At 36.9% G+C, this 24,395-nt stretch overlaps 1 protein-coding gene across 4 annotated transcripts in view; it reads right to left on the reverse strand.

Annotated features, from left to right (window-relative positions):
* The window catches only part of LOC117342673 (serine/threonine-protein phosphatase 2A regulatory subunit B'' subunit beta-like), a 69,806-nt gene extending 48,190 nt beyond the window's left edge, over positions 1-21,616 (reverse strand). For 3 of the 4 annotated variants that reach the window (XM_033904875.1, XM_033904877.1, XM_033904876.1), the window contains exon 1: positions 2,779-4,644. In XM_033904875.1, the coding sequence (XP_033760766.1) occupies positions 2,779-3,312 (534 nt within the window). In that variant the 5' untranslated portion in view covers positions 3,313-4,644. Of the gene's footprint in view, positions 1-2,778; positions 4,645-16,700; positions 17,067-21,483 lie in introns of those variants that run through there. The other variant, XM_033904878.1, reaches the window with a different exon arrangement.
* Positions 21,617-24,395: the final 2,779 nt, after the last annotated feature.

The following is a 24,395-nucleotide window of genomic DNA, read 5'->3' on the forward strand; positions in this document are numbered from 1 at the left end:
CTACCTATCCCTCCCTCGATCTTACTCTCCCTGGTTTCTACCTGTCCCTCCCTCGATCTTACTCTCCCTGACTTCTACCTGTCCCTCCCTCGATCATACTCTCCGTGACTTCTACCTGTCCCTCCTCGATCACACTCTCCCGGACTTCTACCTGTCCCTCCCTCGATCTTACTCTCCCTGACTTCTACCTATCCCTCCCTCGATCATACTCTCCCTGACTTCTACCTATCCCTCCCTCGATCATACTCTCCCTGACATCTACCTTTCCCTCCCTCGATCATACTCTCCCTCGCTTCTACCTATCCCTCCCTCGATCTTACTCTCCCTGGTTTCTACCTGTCCCTCCCTCGATCTTACTCTCCCTGACTTCTACCTGTCCCTCCCTCGATCATACTCTCCGTGACTTCTATCTGTCCCTCCCTCGATCATACTCTCCCTGACTTCTACCTATCCCTCCCTCGATCATACTCTCCCTGGTTTCTACCTATCCCTCCCTCGATCATACTCTCCCTGGTTTCTACCTATCCCTCCCTCGATCATACTCTCCCTGGCTTCTACCTGTCCCTCCCTCGATCTTACTCTCCCTGACTTCTACCTGTCCCTCCTCGATCACACTCTCCCGGACTTCTACCTGTCCCTCCCTCGATCTTACTCTCCCTGACTTCTACCTATCCCTCCCTCGATCATACTCTCCCTGACTTCTACCTATCCCTCCCTCGATCATACTCTCCCTGACATCTACCTATCCCTCCCTCGATCATACTCTCCCTGGCTTCTACCTATCCCTCCCTCGATCTTACTCTCCCTGGTTTCTACCTGTCCCTCCCTCGATCTTACTCTCCCTGACTTCTACCTGTCCCTCCCTCGATCATACTCTCCCTGACTTCTACCTATCCCTCCCTCGATCTTACTCTCCGTGACTTCTACCTGTCCCTCCCTCGATCATACTCTCCCTGACTTCTACCTGTCCCTCCCTCGATCATACTCTCCCTGGCTTCTACCTATCCCTCCCTCGATCACACTCTCCCTGACTTCTATCTATCCCTCCTTCGATCATTCCTTCCCTGGCTTTTACCTATCCCTCCCTCAATCATACTCTCCCTGGCTTCTACCTATCCCTCCCTCGATCATACTCTCCGTGGCTTCTACCTATCCCTCCCTCGATCATTCCTTCCCTGGCTCCAACCTATCCTTCCCTAATTCTCTCTCCGGCTCTGACTGATCCAATGTTTTGTTTTCCCAATCATGATCCTTTTTATTTGAACATATTATATTGTTTAAACACAATCAGTTTGGGCTAGCGCTGGGCACAATGTTTTTAGCAACATTCAAGAGGCCCAGAGAGCCTGTATCACTCACCTGGTTGGATATATGTAAATGTCAAATATGTTCATGTTGATAGATTTATTTGCTGATGGTTATTCAGGGGATAATTTCAAATATATAACCAAAAAGTCTGCAGGGGTGGGGAAAGACCCCTAGGTTTATTTTTACATCAGTGTTTATCCCTTGATGTCAAGCAATGCTATATATGGTTATTGATCGGGGGGGGGGGGGGGGGGGGGGGGGGGGGGGTCAGACCAAGTGTATAGCATATAAGCTCATCTTGGTCCCTTGAACCAGTGAGCTTATAAAAACTCATGATCTTTAAGAAATATGATCTAATGCCAGCTATGACAAGAGCATGATCACCTGTCTATCAACTTCTGCATACTAACCATTACTGACCTACTTCATTTATTATAACTAAGTTAAACATTCATATATTCAAGAAATTGACACATTCAATTTATTTCATTTTTCTCTTCCCTCATTATCTGACTTTGTTTATACATGTGTAACCTGATATTCCTTATTCCATTCAACACCCCGCCACCCCCACCATAACAAATCCCTTCCTCCTTGTGACTTCATTTATTTATATCATATATGTGTGATGTGAATAAAGAGGAATAATGAAAAATATCCTGGCTGCACTGAAGTATCCTATAACTTGGTTAAAGGGAAATTCCCATTAGTCTTCAAGTATCCTATCACTTGGGTTAAAGGGAAATTCCCATTAGCCTTCAAGTATCCTATCACTTGGGTTAAAGGGAAATTCCCATTAGCCCTTCAAGTATCCTATCACTTTGGTTATAGGGAAATTCCCATTAGCCTTCAAGTATCCATAATCACTTGGGTTATAGGGAAATTCCCACCAGCCTATAAGCTTATAATAAGCTGACCTATACTTTTTTTATATAAATGTATGATGTATAAAAAAATACATACAGTACATATACAGCATGCATATCTTTCTTCATTACAGCATGCAGGCTCTGTATTATATAATGATGTAGAAAATTCTGTTGCGACACTTACGACTCTATGAACACTGGTTTTATTGTTATGATAATTAATACAATGACCATGATTATTGGATTCCAATTATTCAGGAATTACACGAATCTAATACATGAAATACAGTTCCCACAGTATTACTCTATAACACCGGTTATTTGTAGTACATACATATGATCCAGCCGGTTTTGTTCTGTTCATTCTTTATATTGTAACTTATCTATGATAAGGCAATGCTAACCTAAATACACTTTTAAATAAGAATCTATTATTAAATACTACCTGCCGTTGATTTGAAAATTAAATGAGATACCTTTTGTTGTACTTTTATTTCAATTTCAGTTGCTATAAATATTGTTTCACAAACAACTGAACTTTTCTCATGCAGTAACTTTAGAATGAACACATACATTTGAAAACAGAATCTAATTTCCTTACCCCGTCAACATATTCCTTGTCCGGCTCGACCGCAGTGACCCTTGATTGGTCAGAAGTTGTCTCAACCTTGACTGGTCGAGTAGGAATGACTTTGGCGACAGGGATAGGGCCTGGAGAGGAGGGAGAGATCGGACTCTTTTTCCTGTAGTTTTGTGGGAATGGATATGATACAGGCGTACAACGTCCATAGTGAACTGCCCCACATGGCACACTTCCCCGACCCCTGACCCCTGGGGCACTACTTGCAATCCCACTCGCTCCATAGTCGCAAGAATCACAGTAGTGAACTGAACGTTTCCATCGCAGTTCGATGCGATTACTGTGGTACACATTTACGCGGGTATAAACATACTGTACTCCAGCCCATTTCTTCTGCATAATACCTGCACCACCTACATCAAACCTCTTTGACACAGGGATTGTTCCAACTTTGATGGATTGTGACGACACAATGTCTGTTGTTTTATCTTGGACAGATCCTGGTGCCACCAAGCCTGTTCCAACTTTGACGGATCCTGGCTGCACCACAAACATCTAAAACTTTTATATTCACAGAAACATGAAAAAATCAAGCTTACAATTCCTTCAGGTACACATATATAAAACATCTAGAACTTTCTGCAACTTCCATGAATTCCTCTCCATATTGTATATTGAATTACTTCCACATATAATCGATGAGAATTAAGTTTTCATTTATCCCTGAACTTAATTTTCCTTCAACAAAAACCCTGATTTTTACTATTGCACAAATCTCTGTACATCAGGTCAACACAAAACCTGTATCATCAGGTCAACACAAAACTCTGAATCATCAGGTCAACACAAAACCTGTATCATCAGGTCAACACAAAACTCTGTATTATCAGGTCAACACAAAACCTGTATCATCAGGTCAACACAAAACTGTGTATCATCAGGTCAACACAAAACCTGTATCATCAGGTCAACACAAAACCTGTATCATCCATTGTATGTAATCCTTCCTGAAGATCAGTCTGGTTTAAAAAGTTGGAGGGCCTGTGGGTTGTTGTGTCCAAATCCAGTGTCACTTTAATTGGTATAAACCTCACTTGATGGTAGATAACAGGTTCATGTCTGCACTACTTGAAATAAGATGCGTGCTAGTTAAGTGTTCCAAGTGTGTTTTTTATCCTTCTAGTCAGACCCAAAACTTTGTCACTGAAACTCAACTACAAGTTTCTGAGACAATCATGTGATCTTTTGGAGAGAAAACTTTGTGTGTATTAGGTGTGCCTCAATGGTATTATAAAAGTCTTTCTATCCAAATGTGAAGGGTTTTCAGTAAAAACATTCAAATGACACACTGAGAGAAAGATTTTAAACCTCTAGACAGTTCAACGAAAAATGTTAAGTGATTAGAATTTAAGGAGACTGGCAACATCACCATTCAAATCCAAATCTGATAAATGGAGCCATTTTCAACCATGTCAGAAAACAAAAACCATTAGTGAGATTTTCAGAACACATTCTCTACAATCTCTACATCTGTACAAATCTCTGAAGTATCTTCTTAATTTTCCATGAGGGGAAACTCCAATGATGAATACAGTTCCAATGAATTATAACCCTGACCTTCCGATGTAGAAGGCTTTTTTTCTTCTGATAACACCCACACCTGTGTCAGCTAGGATAAAAAAATGCAGGTTCTCCTGAGAGACAGAAAGTAGCTCTGCTGAGAGAGAGAAAGAAGTACTGTTATGAGAGACAGAAAGTAGCACTTGGTTTAAAAATACTCCTGAAAACTCTCTTATATAGTTTTACCACATGAGCAATACTCCTGAAAACTCTCTTATATAGTTTTACCACATGAGCAACACATTTCAGCTGAGCATCATAATTTTTCCCAGATATACTCTCCGAAGATGTAAAGTGTATAGATATAAATTTAGCTGTATATATATGAACACTGTAAGTTTATATCCAGTAGGAGTTTCACGTATATATTCAAGACATCACAAGATCTAGCCCAGTTGGTATAGTTGATCAATTAGCACTGATTTCCTGAGATGTAAAGTATACTTCCAGTAGATAGTACAGCACAGGAGTTGTATCCTGGAGATATATATTACTGGGTCATCCCACAGTGTGTATAATAGATGGAGCTCCTACACTCACCTGGTCAGACAGATAGTGCTATCTAGGCCCCCATGGCCACATCTCCCTCAGTACTCACTCATATAGTAATCCCTAACTGTGCAACAAAAACTTTCAAATCTTCATCTAAATCCCTTCAGTAATTTCCACCTCTGAATTCATACATGTATATACATTTTCACAATGTTAAATGGCATATAAAAGAGTTGGACATTGAAAACTTTCCTTCATCTTATAATCCATTATTTCAATATCCTTGCCATCATGTGAATTTCTTCTCCTCATTGAAAAAACTTTCTCCAATGTTTGATGTTGGACTGGATATATAAGTTCCACATAATGAGGTAAATGCGTAGTATCCTGGTAAAGGTTAGCCTGTTGATATCCCAGACACACTTTCTTGTTTATTCTGGCTTTACTGATCAGAAACTCCATCCATTATTATGTACCTCCCAGAGCCAGAGGGGGGCTCACATGTGTACATCATACACTCCAGTAGCTGGGGTATACAGGCAGCAAACACATATACAGTGTAGCATCTCCCTGATCCTCATCATCAGCTACACACTTTACTGCCACTCTGGAGTAAAACAGCCTTCATTCTTGAAAACCTCATCACTGACTTTATACTGTTTACAGTGAGTGCAGGAGGGGGGTGTAGTTAGGTTATGTGTGTGGGAGGGAGAGGGGGTTGTAGTTAGGTGTGTGGGAGGGGAGGGGGTTGTAGTTAGGTGTGTGGGGGGAGGGGGTTGTAGTTAGGTGTGTGTGGGGGGGGGGTTGTAGTTAGGTGTGTGGGAGGGGGGGGGTTGTAGTTAGGTGTGTGGGGGGGGGGGGGGTTGTAGTTAGGTGTGTGTGTGGGGGGAGGGGGTTGTAGTTAGGTGTGTGGGGGGGCGGGGGTTGTCGTTGGTGTGTGGGCGGGGGGGTTGTATTCGGTGTGTGGCGGGGCGGGGTTGTTAGTTAGGTGTGTGTGGCGGGCGGCGGGGTTGTTCGTTGTGTGTGGGCGGGCCGGGGGTTGTCGTTTGGTGTGTGGGGGGCGGGGTTTTGTTAGTGGGGCGGGGTTTGGTTCGTTTTTGCGTGGGGGTTTTGGGGTTTGTTTGTTTGTGGCGGGGCGGGGGTTGTTGGGTTGTGGGGGGCGGGGTTCGTGTTCTGGTTGGGGGGTTGTCGTGGTGTGGGGGGGGGGTTCTTGTTTGTTTTGTGTGGGGGGGGGGTTGTTCTGGTGTGTGGCGGGGGGGTTTGTAGTTCGGTGTGGGGTGGAAGGGGTGTCGTTTTGGTGTTGGGGGGCCGGGTTGTAGTTCGGTGTGTGGGCGGGGCCGGGGTTGTTTGGGTTTTGGGGGGGGCGGTTTTCTTTTTTCCCCCTTTTTTTTTTTTTGTTGGGGGGGGTTTTTTTCGTTTTTTTTTTTTGGGGGGGGGTTGTGTTTTTGGGGGGGGGGGGGGGGGGTTTTTTTTGGTGGGGGGGGGGGGGGGGGGGTTTTTTTTTTTTTCCTGGGGGGGGTTTTCTTTTCTTTTTCTTTTTTTTTTTTTGGGGGGGCCTGGTGTTCTTTTTTTTCCCTTTTTGTGGGGGGGGTTTTTCTTTTTTTTTCGGGGCTTTTTTTTCCCCCTTGGTTCTTTTTTTCCCTTTTTTGTTCTTTGTTCCCCTGTTTCTTTTTTTTGGGGGGGTTGTTTTTGGTTTTTGGGGGGGGGGGTTTTTTGGTTTTTTGTCTTTTTCGGGGGGGGTTTTTTTCCCTTTTGGAGGGGGTGGTTGGTGTGTCGTTTGTGGGAGGGGGTGGGGGGTGTAGTTAGGTGTGTGTGTGGGAGGGGATGGGGGTTGTAGTTAGGTGTGTGTGTGGGAGGGGATGGTGTGTAGTTATAAAGGTGTATGTGTGTGTGTGTGTGGGAGGGGGGGGGTGTTGTTAGGTGTATGTGTGTGGGGGGATGGGGTTGTAGTTAGGTATGTGTGGGAGGGGGGGGGTTGTAGTTAGGTGTGTGGAGGGGGGGGGGGTTGTGTTTGTGTGGTGTGTGTGGGGCTGGGGGTGTAGTTAGGTTGTGTGTGTGTGGGTGGGATGGGGGTTGTAGTTAGGTGTGTGTGTGGGTGGGGGGTGGGGGTGGGTGTGTGTGGGAGGGGGTTGTAGTTAGGTGTGTGTGTGAGGGAGGGGATGGGGGTTGTAGTTAGGTGTATGTGTGTGGGATGGATGTTTCTGTTCATTTTTGTTTTGAAAAAATATAATATGGATGTTTGAAACTGCACAGTCAAAATTGCCTCCGCATTCAAGAGGCAATTTGAATTGAACAAAGGGAGATAACTTTTTAATATTTCAATATACTGCCATTTTACTGTTTGAGCCTTTCTTTTTTAAGATAGATCTTTGAACCCCTAATTTAATGACATCAGTATGTGAAATTTACACACGAGATGGAGCTGCACCAAGTAACAAAACAATGTCTGGCAGATCTTCCTAAGTATGATCATGAGGTGTCAGCTAGTTTAAGGTCACAATTAGCAATGAATTAGTCTAATCTAGTGTTGAGGAATATTATTGTGAAGAATAACTTTGATTTTAAACAGATATATATATATACTGCATATATCTCTTTCCAAGATCCAATTCCATGTATTGTAATTCAATCCTTCCCATGACTTGTCGATAAAGCAATCCATCTAATGTGTCTTTTCTGAAAATCTAAGTCATATTTGTGTTTCTTTACTGTACTTCGATCCATCCTCGTAATAAATCCCTGATGTATAAACACTCTCTCCTCTCAAAACATTCTATCACTTCTGATCCTTATATAAGACACATCGGCACATTTCACAAGTTTTTATCTCATCAGGACTCCTCTTGACAAAATCACATTTTGTCTGTTGTCAAACTAATAGATGAAAGAGTAGATACAATATTCCAGAGAAATAAAGTACATGTAATGTATTGTAATGAAACTGTTAAATTCAAAGTCTTCCTCTTTGAGCTATGCAGCCTCCCACATATTTCACAATCACTAGGCCATTTATTTGTTATACCGAATATTAAATGGAAAAATCTTGACTCTTCAAGTTCAAATTAAAATCAATGTTCAAGTTTAATCCGTTCTCATCCCATGTGGATATCTTTGGATATACCTGGTATTATGAAACAGCAATTCTCTCTTAAATCTTTAGTTGAGGAAATTTCCGGTTTTAGAATGTCTACATATATATATACCACCGCACAGTATATACACACAGTTTTGTTAAAGAATAATGAACGGGTACTTCTCTGTGCCAATGATGTAAGCCAAGTGTATCGAGACAAATCAGAAATGGTATATTGCTGTTGCACGTGTGACATACAATTCACAATGGTCAACACATAAATCTTGTCTGTTTATAATATTGCTCGAGGTGAAAGGTGAACATCCAGGTAAAATAAAGTTGCTGTAATAGTGATAAAATTCCATAGTGAGAAAGATAGGTTAACGAGATTGATGGACATATCACATACCTGACGTGGTCATGTGGGACTACATAGTTGTATCGCGGTGAGAACATATATCTACTACAATACAGGTAAGTAGGTCCCGGCAGTCACTCAGCCGTAAATACACACACCGGCCTAGACTTTATAACAGTACACAGGTAAACAACAGGTAAACAACAGGTAAAGCCAGGGTTATAATATGATAATGGCATAATAATGCCCCAGTGATTTCATTATATTGAAAAGTCAAAATTGATGGTAGTACTAATTGATTTTCTTTCTTCGTTTAATCCTATTTATAGAGATCTGTCAATCTGAAATAGATCTCTATAAGTGGTATATCATACAGTAGTGTTATATACCTCAAGTCGGAGTGTGTGGTCAAACAATGCTATTTGTAACGAACTCTCACACAGTATGTAAAAGTTCCAAAACCAATTATCGCATAAACACAATACAACCCAAGTTTGGCGATCTCTCTAGGCTAACATAAAAATCTCCATCTAGGACAAATCTAGATCTCTATACTGACACTTCAACGTAACCACATAATGCTCTCTGGTGTGATATGGCCAGCCATATAGCCTTTGGTGGGAATATATGAACTTAATGAATGGGTAGACTTAAAATAACTGACTAAGGAGGAAATTAACACTGATCTTTATGACTTTTGTGTTTAGTGTAGTATAATTATAACCAAGTCACTAGTTTACTTAAGGTATCCATTACCTATCCTACCTTAACATCTGATGAGCTAGCTAGCTAACAGATTATCTCAAGATTTTACATTGATACAGTAAATGACTTACAATGATAATGCAATTTTTTTTCTGAAAAACAAGAGGCCCATTGGGGCCTGTATCGCTCACCTGGTTGGATTTGACCAAACGTCAAAATAATGTTCATGTTCGTTTCGTTAATAGCTTTATTTGTCAATCATGAACAATGCTATACATGTTTATAGTGTGGTGAAACTATATATAAGTCCCTTGGGGTGGGGAAATTAAGACATTTGGTCCTTTAAGTCTAGCTATGCTATACATGATTATGAGATGGGGATCTCAAAAGTTTCAAAAATAAAACCAAGACACCACTGGTTAATCCTAAGGGGTATGGAAAGACCCCAGGGCCCATTTTTACACCAGGACCATGGTTATATCTCTTGATGGCCAACAATGCTATATATGATTATAGGGTGGGGCTCTCAACAGTTTCAAAAATATTACCAAGAAAAAAAGTCCCTATGGGTGGGGAAGACCCCAGGGCCTATATCTGCAACATGATTTTGTTGATCTCTTTATGCCCAACAATGCTATATAAGGTTATAGGGTGGGGATCGGAATGGTTTCTAAGATATATCAAAGAACCTAAGTATGCAGGGGTGGAAAAAGACGTACCCCAGGGCATATTTTTGGGTAAGCCAGAGTTACTATTTATGAAAATATCTGTTTCCCTTTTCCTTTATCGGGTTTGTACCCGTTGTACTGATACAGATCTGCTGTATCATAATGGGGTGTGGCGTACCAGTAGAATTAACCAAACCGGTTCACGTGGTTTTATCCCGAGACGTACGTACCACTTGGATCCAAGATGGCGGAAATGTGACGCTTCAATTGTGATACTAATCTTTCATTTTGTTAAAAAGGAGACGAGGGATTTTCATTTGCGATGAAATTGTATAAATTATACGCATTGATATAAGACGGGAATTTTCAGGTATTGATTTTACATCCGTTACATTGTAAACCGAAAATAGTCACCTTTTTATGTTTGGAGCGTATACTTTGTTGAGACGGCCATCATCTTGGAAACTAACTTGAGATTCAATTGCGTTCCATTATATGTTACTGAACCTATTTAGTACAACTGGTACAAACCAAATATACACAATGCACCGAATAGACTAGCTGGTCTATACATACTGTTTGTGGAAAGATAAACTTTGTATATTTATATTTACTTCCAAACTGATGAATCTTATTAAAGATATTATAAGTCTAATATATATCTATATTCTGAGTTGATTCTTAAAAATAAACATACCAAGTGAAAACATCAAACATTTGACCAAGAAAACAATATACCTGGTAGTATGAAAACATCATTTCACACCTGGCTGATTTTCCACACATAACATCAGTTGATTATTTGTGGAAAAAAAAATACAGTGTATAATGATTCTGCAAAAATGAAGATCAAGGCTAATTTGTTGGTAGATGCTTATATTTGCAGATGAATACTGTATACTTATTGAAATACCCAGCGGAAATTCAAATCCATCAGGATACGCTTAAATTGTTTTGTTGTGGCAAATCCATCGATATGATCAGCTCCTTGTCGGAGTATATCTGTAGAATATTGATGTCTTCCTTCCTAAATATCAACAAGTATATATAAAGCTTAATTACCAACAAGAGGCCCAGGGGCCTTAACGGTCATCTGACTCTAAATTAAAACCCTTATATTATTGTAGTATGTATTCTTTGTAGCAAGTATATAGTAGCAAGTATATAGTGGCACTGTTGGCCATGGTGGCCATCCTGGATTTCTGACCGACCCGATAAATAACAACACTTGGTAAGAACCATCTCAGGATCATTTCTGGTAAGTTAGAGCTGAATCCCACCAGTGGAATTTGAGAAGAAGTTTGATATAGGTGTTGTTCAGGAAAACCATGGTTGCGCAATCATGTTACAAAATGGCCGCCATTGCTGCCATGTCAAAGTTTTTACGAGGCCAAAAAAATAACAACATTATGTTGGCTCGCCTTCCTTGACATCCTCACCCATTTCCAACTCAATGGCACCAATGGAACTGGAGAAGTTTAAAATGTGTTTTTCAAGATGGTGGCTATGGCGGCCATCTTGGATTTCAGATCGGCCCGAAAAAATAACAACACTTGGTCAAGATCATATCAGGATCACTTCTGGCAAGTTTCAGCCCAACAGCACTGGTGGAACTTGAGAAGAAGTTTAAAATGTGTTTTTCAAGATGGCGGCTATGGCGGCCATCTTGGATTTCAGATCGGCCCGAAAAATAACATCACTTGGTGGGGATCATCTCAGGATCATTTCTGGAAAGTTTCAGCCCAACAATAATGGTGGAACTTAAGAAGAAGTTTAAAATGTGTTTTTCAAGATGGCGGCTATGGTGGCCATCTTGGACCGACCCGAAAAATAACAACACTTGGTCGGGATCATATCAGGATCATTTCAGCTAGTTTCAGCTTAATCCCACTGGTGGAACTTGAGAAGAAGATTGAAATGTGAAAAGTGTACTGTATGTATAATTTGGTTATGGTACGTCTTGACCTTCTATAGTAGGTCAGAGTATATTAACACTAAATATAGTAGGTCAGAGTATATTAACACTAAATATAGTAGGTCAGAGTATATTAACACTAACAGGTTTAATTACAGGTGTGTTACCTGTACAGGTAATGTGTTACATGTATACCGAGGCAACTGTATCTACTGTTTCATCATCTAATTTTCTATTCATATCTCACAAGGCTATTTAAGATCCGTTTATTTCTACATTTTATATACTTTCCTGAAGCATCAGCAATGACTGAGGTGAGGAACTGAGGATGTAGTTGTGAATTGCTCCACTCAGCTTCAGTGCCATCTTGGCCATGAAAAGCTGGTATTTTTATATACAAGGACATATATGCCAGGTTTAACCACAAAAATCAAAAGAAATGAAATTTTGGTACAATTTTGTGTTTTATGTAGATGATACAGACATCACATCTATACCTGTATGTAAAACTCTTTCTGAACCAACCAGTCTAGGACAACAACGTAATCACCATGCAATATTTTACTGTGATGATATATCCATGCAGGATATCGAAAAATGTGTCAATCAACTTCATTCAAGTTAGAACAATACAATTTGTATACAAATTCTGTAGTTATACTTGTTCCTATTATAAGATGACCAAGGTGACCTTGAACTAACCTAGGAACATATTGAATGTGTCAGTCATAATTATATAACAGGTAGGTTGCCATGACCGCTAGCTGGCATAATGTATTGATTGTAATTGGAGGAATTTCCTCATTATCTTGGCATGCCTGTGATTTGGAGGGTCAACATTCCTACCATTCTTCTGATAACCCCCTACTGTTACCAGAAACTAATACAGGTAACATTAACTGTTATTCCAAGATCTGGTACAAAATGGTGCAATATCTCTCCCAGCAGTCTACAGAATGGCTGACACCATAATACCATCATACAACTTTGAGCTATAGTTCCATTTTTTATTCATAATTCTATGTCCCAAACTAATTCATTTCTATTTTGTCTAATATTTGATTCTTTTGATTTGCTGTAATATTTTTCTTTGAATTCAAAATTAATGCACTTCATGTTTCAAACTACATATTACAAACATTTGTGATCAATGAACAAGAGGCCCATTGGCTAGTGAAAATTTTCTGCTATAATCCTATACCAGTTCTGATAGCTGAAGACATTATAGTAGCTGTATGGTCTGATTGATAAAAATTAATAACTACAGGTGGTTGCAGCCCTAATTGGTTCACACCAAACAGAAACATTATCTTAATTTAGATGTACCAAGCAAATGCTTTGTTATGTCATTGATGGAATTAAAAATCAATCACATGAGTGATCCTGGTGCAAAACACAGATTTACTAACTTGTAAGTTAACTTTATTTACTAACTTGTAAGCTAACTTATCTACTAACTTGTAAGTTAACTTTATTTACTAACTTGTAAGCTAACTTTATTTACTAACTTGTAAGTTAACTTTATTTACTAACTTGTAAGTTAACTTTATTAACTAACTTGTAAGTTAACTTTATTAACTAACTTGTAAGTTAACTTTATTAACTAACTTGTAAGTTAACTTTATTTACTAACTTGTAAGCTAACTTTATTAACTAACTTGTAAGTTAACTTTATTAACTAACTTGTAAGTTAACTTTATTTACTAACTTGTAAGCTAACTTTATTTACTAACTTACGTGTAAGCTAACTTTATTTACTAACTTGTAAGCTAACTTTATTTACTAACTTGTAAGTTAACTTTATTTACTAACTTGTAAGTTAACTTTATTAACTAACTTGTAAGTTAACTTTATTAACTAACTTGTAAGTTAACTTTATTTACTAACTTGTAAGCTAACTTTATTAACTAACTTGTAAGTTAACTTTATTAACTAACTTGTAAGTTAACTTTATTTACTAACTTGTAAGCTAACTTTATTTACTAACTTGTAAGTTAACTTTATTTACTAACTTGCAAGTTAACTTTATTTACTAACTTGTAAGTTAACTTTATTTACTAACTTGTAAGCTAACTTTATTTACTAACTTGTAAGCTAACTTTATTTACTAACTTGTAAGCTAACTTCATTTACTAACTTGTAAGTTAACTTTATTTACTAACTTGTAAGCTAACTTATTTACTAACTTGTAAGTTAACTTTATTTACTAACCTGTAAGCTAACTTTATTTACTAACTTGTAAGCTAACATTAAGAACTTAATTATGAAGTGGCAGTTATAATTAGTTAACATATCACTTATGGATATACAATGTATATAGCAACAGTAAGTTAATCAGGCTGCTGTTGAAATTGAAACAAGATCATTGGTGCTACTGTGTCTGTTTTGATCAGATAGACTTGTGTCCTATAGCACATGTGTGATCACACTAATTAAACCACTGTTGGTCTTCTAATGAAAAAGGAACAATTTTTGGCTACAGATATAGATATACAGTGGAACTTCGTTAACTCGAAGTCGACGGGACCACGAAAAAACTTCGAGTTATCCGAGTGTTCGAATTAAGCGAGTTATCGTTTTTGGTGAAAAGTTTGGTCAATATTTGTCAACATTATATAATCATTATAACTTCGCTCTGTCGCTCATCAGTTTAGTGTGAAGACTGGTCAATACATGTAAATATATATGTAATGTTTCGTTATGTCACTTGTAATTTGGTGTAGTTTTGCCGATATACAGTCACGATAAAGTTTCTTTCACTTAGTCACTTCAATAACGATCTGATGTGCAAGTCATGTTTGCAAAAGGTAAACGATAAAACGGATTCGACAAAAGAACAAGTTATTAATGTCAAAACAAATAACCGTTTAAGTTTAACACAGATTGCATACAAAACGTAACAGAACCATTACCTTTTATTGGACATATATAAAATACTGTTTGATCGGCCTACTTACTTTTTATTGATAACCACGCCATTTCCATGTGTATTAGCACCGGAAGTTGGGCTGCGCATGTGCGTATAAAATGTTACTGTAACTGAGTTGGCGTTTTATCCGATTTAATAGACAGCACTGACCGTTACAGTTGTACTCTGAACACCTCGTCAGTAATTACGCTATTGTTTCAGCAGTTTAAAGATTTAATAGGCGCCGGTGACTGTGTCATTTCTACACCTGTAAAAACATCAGCCGGGTAGATCTACCGGTGTGTCAGAGATTAGTTCCGCTTGAGCGAACGGGTAGATGAGTTGTTGACTATCGTGTGTACTGATATCGGCGACCGCCTTGGGAAATTACCTGATGTAAGTAAAGCAGTACTTTTTATCACCAAGACTTGTTGTTATAAGATTCAACCGACAATTTCTTTTATGAATTTATGAAACACTTATAATAGCATGTAGGTTAGTAGTGCCGATATGTTCAGTATTACAAACGGAATTTAGCTCTTAAAAAATGTCGGCGTTTGCCACCGATCGACGAAAATTATACTTCGAGTTATTCGAACATTACAAGTAGGATTTTTATTGTTGGGACCAAATTTTTACTTCGTATTATCCGAGTTTTTCGAGTTATCCGAATTCGAATTATCCGAGTTTTTTTTACTAAGATAAAGAGAGAATTCGGCCGGGACCGGCGAGGTACTTCGAGTTAAGCGGGGTATTCGAGTTATCCGAGTTCGAGTTAACGAAGTTCCACTGTATGTACTTGACAGATGTTAACTTGACAACGTTAACATTATCATCTGAAAAATTCTTTTAGTAATTTTGTCAACTTTCAGATATAATAAAAACACTGCACCTATCCATAATTATAAATCAGCTTAAAGTATATATTTGTCAATGGTATGCTATCTTCATAATATTTCAACTTTACTAGGTATCAGCACAATCAAATTTTAGTTATATATGAGCTTAAATTCTAGCAGAGACCAAACAAAACACTGAACCCTATAAATTGTCATTGCTTTAATTCTTCATTTAATGACACATTTGAGAAAAAGGTAAATTATGGGAAAACGTAATATTATCTGAATGATATGTATTTAAATATTACCAGAACAAGGGCACCAAGGTTAGTAGAACTGATCAGAGCTATAGTAAAAAAAACAATGGCCACTATAGTATTGTCCTTTAATTAGGCTAGTTAAAAATTTCAGAATTGTACACCCCTGGATTCATACTAAATATACTATATAGACCATACTGCATAAATTCTCAACAGGCATGAGACATGAAGTTGTGCCTGAGGGAACCCAGACCTCTATTACCCTGATTAATCTAGTGTACCACTCTAACAAATATCCAGTATTGGTTACACATGCCAATTATACCTTTTGGTGGCAGTTTGTGCTTTTGAAGAATCTAAGAAAGGACACTTTAAAAAGACACTTTACCCAAATTGCTCTCGATGACTCAGGATACCCTAGCTGTTCACAGGGCAATAGACCAAACAACAAGCTATAATCCAGTGACCTTAACCTTTGTCAGCTGACAATTAATTGAGACTAATTTGCTTCATGTAAGTATAATTACAAAATGTTTGTCACTGGAAAAAAATTGAAATTTACTGAGAACCAAATTGGACCCCATGACCTTGACCTTTGATCAGTTGACTCCTTGTTTAGTTCTCTCCAACTTTGCTTCATCATATATGTTATAATGAACTGTTCATCAATGAAAAGATACAAAATTTGGCCTTGACCTTTGATCCAGTGACCTTGACCTTTCATCTGTTGACCCCTTGTTTAATCCTGACAAACATTGCTTTAAAGTGTCATAACAAAATATTCATCAGTGAAAAGCTTCCAATTTTTTGTTCATTTTACTTGAGTATTTTCGTAATCTGACCATTTTTACCAAGTTTCATGTGAATCAGTCTGTTAATACCAACATTATAACCTGGAGTAAAATTTGTTAGTGGACAGATTGATAATGGATGGACAGACCAACATGTGAACGTACAGACAGACAGACAGAGTGATTTCTATAGGGCCTTGAGGTTTTATAGATTGCTGTCAAGATTCTAATGACATTTTAAAATCAGCAAAATTATCAATATCATCGGCTGAAATAGAAATTTTATATTTTAAAATAATTAATGGATTTCTTACCTTGGAAGAGCCATTTACACGACTGTGATTGTTCTTGTTAGACAGAGGTCGTCGTGGGCTACGAGGACTTGGAAGGCCAAAGGTTGGAGACGTAGGTCGCAGTCGAGGTGACTGCGGTTTACCACTTCCTCGCGGAGAAGAACTAGGGACATGGGTGACGGATTGTTTGAAGGCCTCGCCATGGACAAGGAGTCGTAAATTCTCTTTGAGACTCTGCTGTGTGTCTGTTTCACTGAGCCAATGAAGAAACAGCTCATCTACTTTTTTCTTCAGTACTGGTTTTAGAGTCATAATGGTGGACTGTCACGATTTCTTCTAGATCTTTATTTAATATGACATTACCTCAATTCCAAAATTCATCTTCACCTGAAAAAGATTAAAATGGAAAGACTTGATACTGACAGTGATAATATTGATATGCTTCAGGTCTTTCTCAATTCCTTTAAAGTATTAACTGTTATTTAAATGAATATCAACTTAAAGATGAATAAGTTAAAAGTTTTATCATGTTTTTATTTGAATTAAATTTCTAAAAGCATGTTTAACATATAGTTATATAGTTAACCTGTGTAATTACATGTATTCCAATTGTTAACACAAACAGTCCTGACAGATTATACCTTTTTATTCTATATAAATAGACCATGCAGTCCAACTATCATTTTTCAGTTCAGAAGTTTTTGTATAAATATCCCTTGGAATTTGTATAAATGAAATTGTAATCACTAAATCATTATCACTTACTGTATTTGTAAACCAACACACATTAATTTGCGACATATGATATTTGAAGTTTTAAACTGAACATACAATATATAAAATATAAAAGGTTGAGTGAGGTGTAAAATAATTTCATCAAGAAGTCTCACATGTACAGCTGTAAGACAAACAGAGTTATTCCCCTTCCATCGAGAAGTCTTCAAACATTGATGTTTTGATCAAATCGAGATGTTGTTTGTTTAATGGAAAAAGGTTTAAAACCACAACAATAATAACAAAGAAAGTTTTAGGAAATACACATAATATTTCTGAAAAATCTTAAATGTGCATCAATATTTGCACCTAGCTATATTTTTGTTATGATAAATACTCTAAAACAAAATGAATACATCAGCAATCATAAACTTTGTATACTGTCCTTATCTTTTTAATAATTCCTACACAAGGAATGATTTGAATCTAGCTGGTTTGTAGGTGCATAGCAACTATAGCTGGTAATTTTTTTAAATGATGTACATGTATGGTAATCGACCTGCCATTCAAAAAAACAACCATATATAAAAATATAACAGTACTGCGTATATATATGTTTACATAAAAGATTACATTCTTACCAGGAAGATAAGAAAATTTGAAATTTGTCTACAAACGGAGCTTTCCACAAAATGAAACCAAAGTTTAAACCTACTGAAAAACAAAATAACAATAAACAAGCATTCTGAGAGTGTTGTTGAAGCGGATGGACAGACGGATGGACGGTCGGCAACAGACAGACAGACGTACGCGACGGACAATAAAGGAAGTGCTCATTTCATAAGGTAGGTGAGCAGATCATTAACTTATTGTTTATCTATCAGGGTAGTGTCACACTTGAGGTCAATGAAGTGCAAGATTTTCTTACGTTGGAGGAAGTTGCTGCCCTAGCTACACCCAGTAACATCGGTATCCAAATTAAAACAGATACAATTCAAATCAATCTATATTAATCATTATTTAGAAAGCTACTTCATCTTTCAAATGCATGTTTTCTTTTCTAGTTGTAATACTTTATAAAAGCCTGTGAAATACATACATGTATCCCAGACAATTTCTGGCATTGTCTCCTGAAGTTAACATTCAATTTATTTAACTAGTTAATATTTGTATCAGTAGTTTTCAAAATTGAAATGTAAGATGTGTAACATCAAGCTAAATCCTTTGGAAAAAATCATTATATTTCAGCATTTATTAATACTGATTTTAATATGAATTGTACCATTATTTTTGTCATAATCAAATACTGATTTCTGAAAGATGAATGATTTGACACTTATTTTTTAACTTTCAAGTTTTTAACTATTGACAATTAATGCACACTTTCATCTTTCTGATATTTTAATATAAAGATCAACTAGTTATTTCATCAGTTCAATACTAAGTAAATATGGTTGTGTTTGCACAAGATATAAAATTCTTCTTGTTGTAGTTCTGTTTATTTCAAATTAATGTACATTTTTTATCTTTCTGATATTATACTGGTTAAATCATACTATAGCCATAAGTTCAATACTATGTTTTAAAACATGGTTGTGTTTGTACCCTGGTAAATCATACTAGTCACATTCCATAAGCTCAATACTATAAGTATTACAATCATGTATAAAATATGGTTGTGTTTGTATAATTCTTATCGCTGTTAGATCTGTTGACATTGTTGATTTGCATTTCGAGAATTAAAATTCAATGTATTTCATCAAAATTGGTTTCACAGCGTCCTTCATAGTTTTCCCAAATAAAATAAAATATTTTTCCTACCTACCGACCCAATACTGGTAGGGTGGGTCGGTCGATGCCAAACAAGAAATATTTTAAGGTTGGTCTGAAAAGTTCACAAAACTGCAGTTCAAATTGTATAATTACAAGAAGTTATGATTAACACATTGAAAAACATATTTACACAGGTTTTGTGTGCATGTGTGTTTTTAATTAAGAATTAGAAGTCAGAGGGATGAGCGATTCTAGTTCAGGGAAGAGTGGTTCTCATTTTTCTCATTTCTCAAAAAAATATTTTTCTCGTGCTGTCTCTATGGAGACAAAAATATTGTCTGAAAGAAAATCTGATCAGAAAGGTTCCCAAAATCAATAAATTTGTTCAATGAAAACTTCTGTATCTTTACTGCATTACTTATTGAAATATTTTTTTAAAAAATGGGTAAAACTGAAGAATACAACTTCTCCGATGATAATTTCAATTGCAGCAGCAAAATAACAAAAATATACACATATAGTGAAAGGCAGTGATTTTTTTACCCGTTAAAGTGCCGACTTTCGGTACTTTCCCCTCGTGGATTTTTTCCCAATCTGACCCTTTTTTTCCCAATTGGCTTGTAAAATAGTTCAATGAAAGATTAAAAAAAATACCTTAAATGTCCGTGTTTTAAGGTCATCGGAAGCAATAAAATATTTCAGATTTATTCATAGCGTGTTTGTTTATAATCTGTTGCTTCCACACGAATACACGCTTTCATACATCTCGGTCGAGGTTTTTAGTTAGTCGATAATCACGGTCACCAAAACGTTTCAAATAATACTACTACGTAAATACCAAGCTTCTCTAAGACCAAGACCACCGCAACGAGTCAAGGTCACCGAGACAAAATGTCTCACAACTCTTAGTATTACACGAAGAAAATTAAAAAAAAACATGACTCATCACAAGGCCTATTGCCAATTGACCAGCTCTTTAAACGACAGAAACTGTCTAGCACGATATGTGAACCTAGTCCTAACGTTACAGTTACTAGTGAGAGTGAGACTGATGTTTTGTTGGAGACTGATCATGATGAGTCTGTCGCGATCGGCGTGAGTGCTTCCTGCGTTACTTCTGACGACTTGCAAAACATTGAAGATAAATTTGAAACGTCCAACAATTACATAAAGCCAGTGCCTGAGGAACCTGAACTTGCCGAATATCATCATGACGAGTCACAGTCAATGAAAGTACACCTAGAAGCCAGTGATAAACGGACACAGGTTCGTTTGAAATACGAATCTCTGTATGACTAGCTGTACTACAGCTCAGCTAAATCTGTCTACCTATGTAAATATATATATTGTGAGCTTTTTGGAATTAAATCATGTGGTGTAGCAAGCCCATTTAGTAGCGACTAGTCAATCTGTTTAGAGGCATGGGCAACCGTCGTGAACAGTTTTAGAAGGAACTTTTGTCTTTCAGTTACTGTGACAGACAGTATACTGTTCAATAAAAATCTTTATCATGAATTTGTTTGTTTATTTATTATATTAGCACACAAATACAATAACTGTCTGATGGTATACTCTAGTAACTTAGCATATTATGGTAGGTTCATCGTCGTAAAATTCCCAATTTGAACTTTTCGCGCAGCAAAATTCCCAATGAAAAAGGGCATGGGCACTTTAAATGAAAATGTAAAAAAATCACTGATAGGTTACGAATGATTGATACTGATTGAATCCAGGGCTTTTTCACGCTGGTTTGGGATGGGGCCTCCTCATTTTGGGAATAAAATTGGTTAATTGTGAAAGATTTTTTCATGAGTAAACTGCAATTTTTGGGAATCCGGCTATAAAATAATTCCAATTGAGAATTGGGCCCATTTACAGCCCCAAAAAGCCCAGGGATTCACACTATCACTTCATATTTCAAATTACTGTTCATTGTTTATCAACTCCAAGTGTAGCCGGCGACCTTCTAAGAACAGATGAAGGCAACTTCAACGTGCTACAAGCATCGTTCAGACAATTTTTTACAGTTGATATGACCCACACTTGGCCACAGACACTAAGCTAGGGGTTGTCACAGGTACTTGGGATAAGAAATTATATTTATAAATTTATACTATATAGCCTCGTATTACTATAGTCTAATTTATATAGTAATACGAGGCTCTATAGTATATATATATATAAATATAATTTCTTACCCCAAGTACCTGTGGGGGGTTGTGGTAATGACCGAACTCTTTCTTGTTGTAACTGCAGTACGCAGGTAGATGCCTAGCGATATTCATATAATGAAAGCTGGCATCCAGTATTTACTTACTTGTCGATATCTAGCAACTAAAAGTTCAAGTGATCTCTTGGAAGTCAATGTTGTCACAAAAGATGACACAATATCCAAAAATGATGAATGGAAATGGATGTTTGGTCAACCAAACAAGTAGGATCTTGCCGCCGGAGACAATCCGGAAATGTCAAAAGTTACGGAAGTGGTTAACTAAATTTCGAACCAAAAGAAATATACCCGGAGTTGGTCAGTAACAAAATATAATAATAATAATGATATTATTAATCTTAAGTTAATTTAGGTATCTACACATGCAGTTGCACACAAAAATGCAAATACACTGTACAACTCATGCAGCATAAATCATGAACATGCATGCATTGATAATTTCTACCGACATGAGCGTGACTGATTCTGAGGGCTGGACCTCAGTGGTCTATCATCTTATAGGCCTGTTTTTTTTATACTCAAACATTTTTAAGGTTTAAAACACTTTTAAGTTTAAGCGTTTTTATGGCTTGGTTTTAACCACTCGGTTAAATGGTTAAAGAGTTCTTCAACCGCGATTAAAAGCATGTTTGAGATCGATTCAAGATGGTGGAACAAGTGCTGCTGCAAGACGTAGAGCTGACAGGCGAGAGAGGAGACGATGTCTCTAAACGAAAGTGAGACTAAAAGTCGGACAAAGACTAAAGAGGGATGCTTTCTTCATAATAACCCTTTGATCTGATATGATCTTGATGTTCTTCAGGCTTTGTTTGCAACGATGACAGTAACAGGGCATTTAAATAAAGTTGATATGGAGTATCAGTTCTGCATATTAAATTATATTAAAACATTTCTGAAAAATGCTGTTGTTCTCTTCGCACATCTCATTTTCAGACAGTATATGTTGAAGTATACAGTAAAAAGTAGTCGGTCACGTAATGTTTTTACTATATATTTCATGCATTTTGAACAATTTTCAATGAATTTTTATGACTTCGTTTTTCAATGTATTTTCTTGAAATTCACCTGATATTTTTTACATACTTTTCCGCTGATTAATTTTCCTAAAATAGATAAATATAAGCATGTTGCCCGAAATGTGAAGTCACTTTGCTCTTTATTCTTGCTAATGATTTCTTTGATAAATTTTTAAAATCTCAAACATGCAATATCTCTTCAAATTAGCTTAAATATGTATCAGGTTGTTCCGAACCATAAACATGTTCGAGTATAAAAAAAACAGGCTTATAACACTGACCAATGCCGGCTATCCAGCTGTGTTAGTAAACACATCACACGTGTTATATGTAACGTGAATGAGTATATATAGCGACCAAATTAGAAATAGATAGAATCAAATAAGAAATACACATCCATACTAGTAGATTAAGTTTTTGAAGAGAAACACAATGCTAGAAAAGACTGGACCAAATGGGAAAGACTCACTGGAAATATTTAATTACAAAAAAACTGATGATATAAATTGATAACAAACAATCCTACCTTGTTTTTCTGTGTTTGTTCCTGTTTTGTCTATTTATATTTTGTTTGGCTGTTGTTAACAATTATTATCCAGGTATTGATTTGATTTGTATTAGATATAAAATGATAATTGATGAATGTGTTGAAAGTGTGTCTTATGTCAAGTTTAATGTATAAATATGTTAATTGTTTTGAAAAATAAAAAATAATTAAAAAAATAATTTAAAAAAAACTTTAACAAAGTTTTGTATACATGTGAAACATTAATCCATTGATATCCAGCAAAAACATGCAAACATCTTTTCTGTTCAAACTTACAGCTAAAAACTGAACATTTCTAGATATATATAGGCTCCGTCCATTTCCTTTTAAAAAAGAAATCGAATAAAGACCACAGGGTAAATGGAGATCTTCAGGGGGACAAGAATGGTCGGATACCTGGTTGCTTAAATTCCATCCGGACAAATGCAAAACAATGAATTACCTCCCCTTCAATATATATTACAAACACAAAAATTCAAGTTTTGGCAGTTTTATAATCAAATAATGTACAATATGGAATAAATTAACATAAAATTCCCTTTCACCCCTGATCAATTTGATATTTTTGAAAGTCCATTATATTTAATAGTTAAAGCGCTTAGGAGGGGTGAAAGGGCTTCAAACAAAAGTACATAATTTATAATCAAGCACAAAAATATGGGAGACAATAATTGAATTCCATGTAAACACACATGTGCATTATTATTACAAACAATTATTGTCAATAATGTCTGTCCCGTTGAAACAACTGAAGGGATCCTGTCTGTTCAGGGACATGTATGGTGAATAACACCTACAGTAAGGAGAGATCACAGGAGAAATTGACCAATGAAATTGATATGTAAATTAGATGACCGTTCACCAGACACCAACAGGGATCAGGTTTGACAGGTGAACACATTTACCTGGTCAGTTACAACTACTGGTCACAACCCACTGGACATGAATATATATTGTACAGGGTATAATTAACCATTATTTAATGTAAAAATTAAGGAAAGAAAAATAGATCCAACAACTTACATTTATATCAGGGTGCTGATGGTCTAAGAACAACAGTAATGTTATCAGAGGAAACAGAGGAGAGAGATCGTGGAATAATTGTTGGTAACAAATTAAACTTAAAAAAATCATCTACAAGCAGCCGTAAACAAAGCGAACCGAATACTTAGAGCCATCAGAAGATCACACACACACTTGGTTTAAAAGTCGTTCTGCTTACTGTATAAGGCTTAAGTTCGACCCCATTTAGAATATGAAGCAAGCATATGGAAACCATGAAAACAACAGGACATTGATCTACTTGAAAACGTTCAACGGCGAGCTACGGAATTACTATCGGAAAGAAAGAAATTTCTTATGAGGATCGATTGTGTCGCCTTAAAATTCCGTCGTTACTATATCGTCGTAACAGGGGCGACATGATTGAAAATTTC

The sequence above is a fragment of the Pecten maximus genome, chromosome 14 (assembly GCF_902652985.1).
Source record: "Pecten maximus chromosome 14, xPecMax1.1, whole genome shotgun sequence".
NCBI lineage: Eukaryota > Metazoa > Mollusca > Bivalvia > Pectinida > Pectinidae > Pecten > Pecten maximus.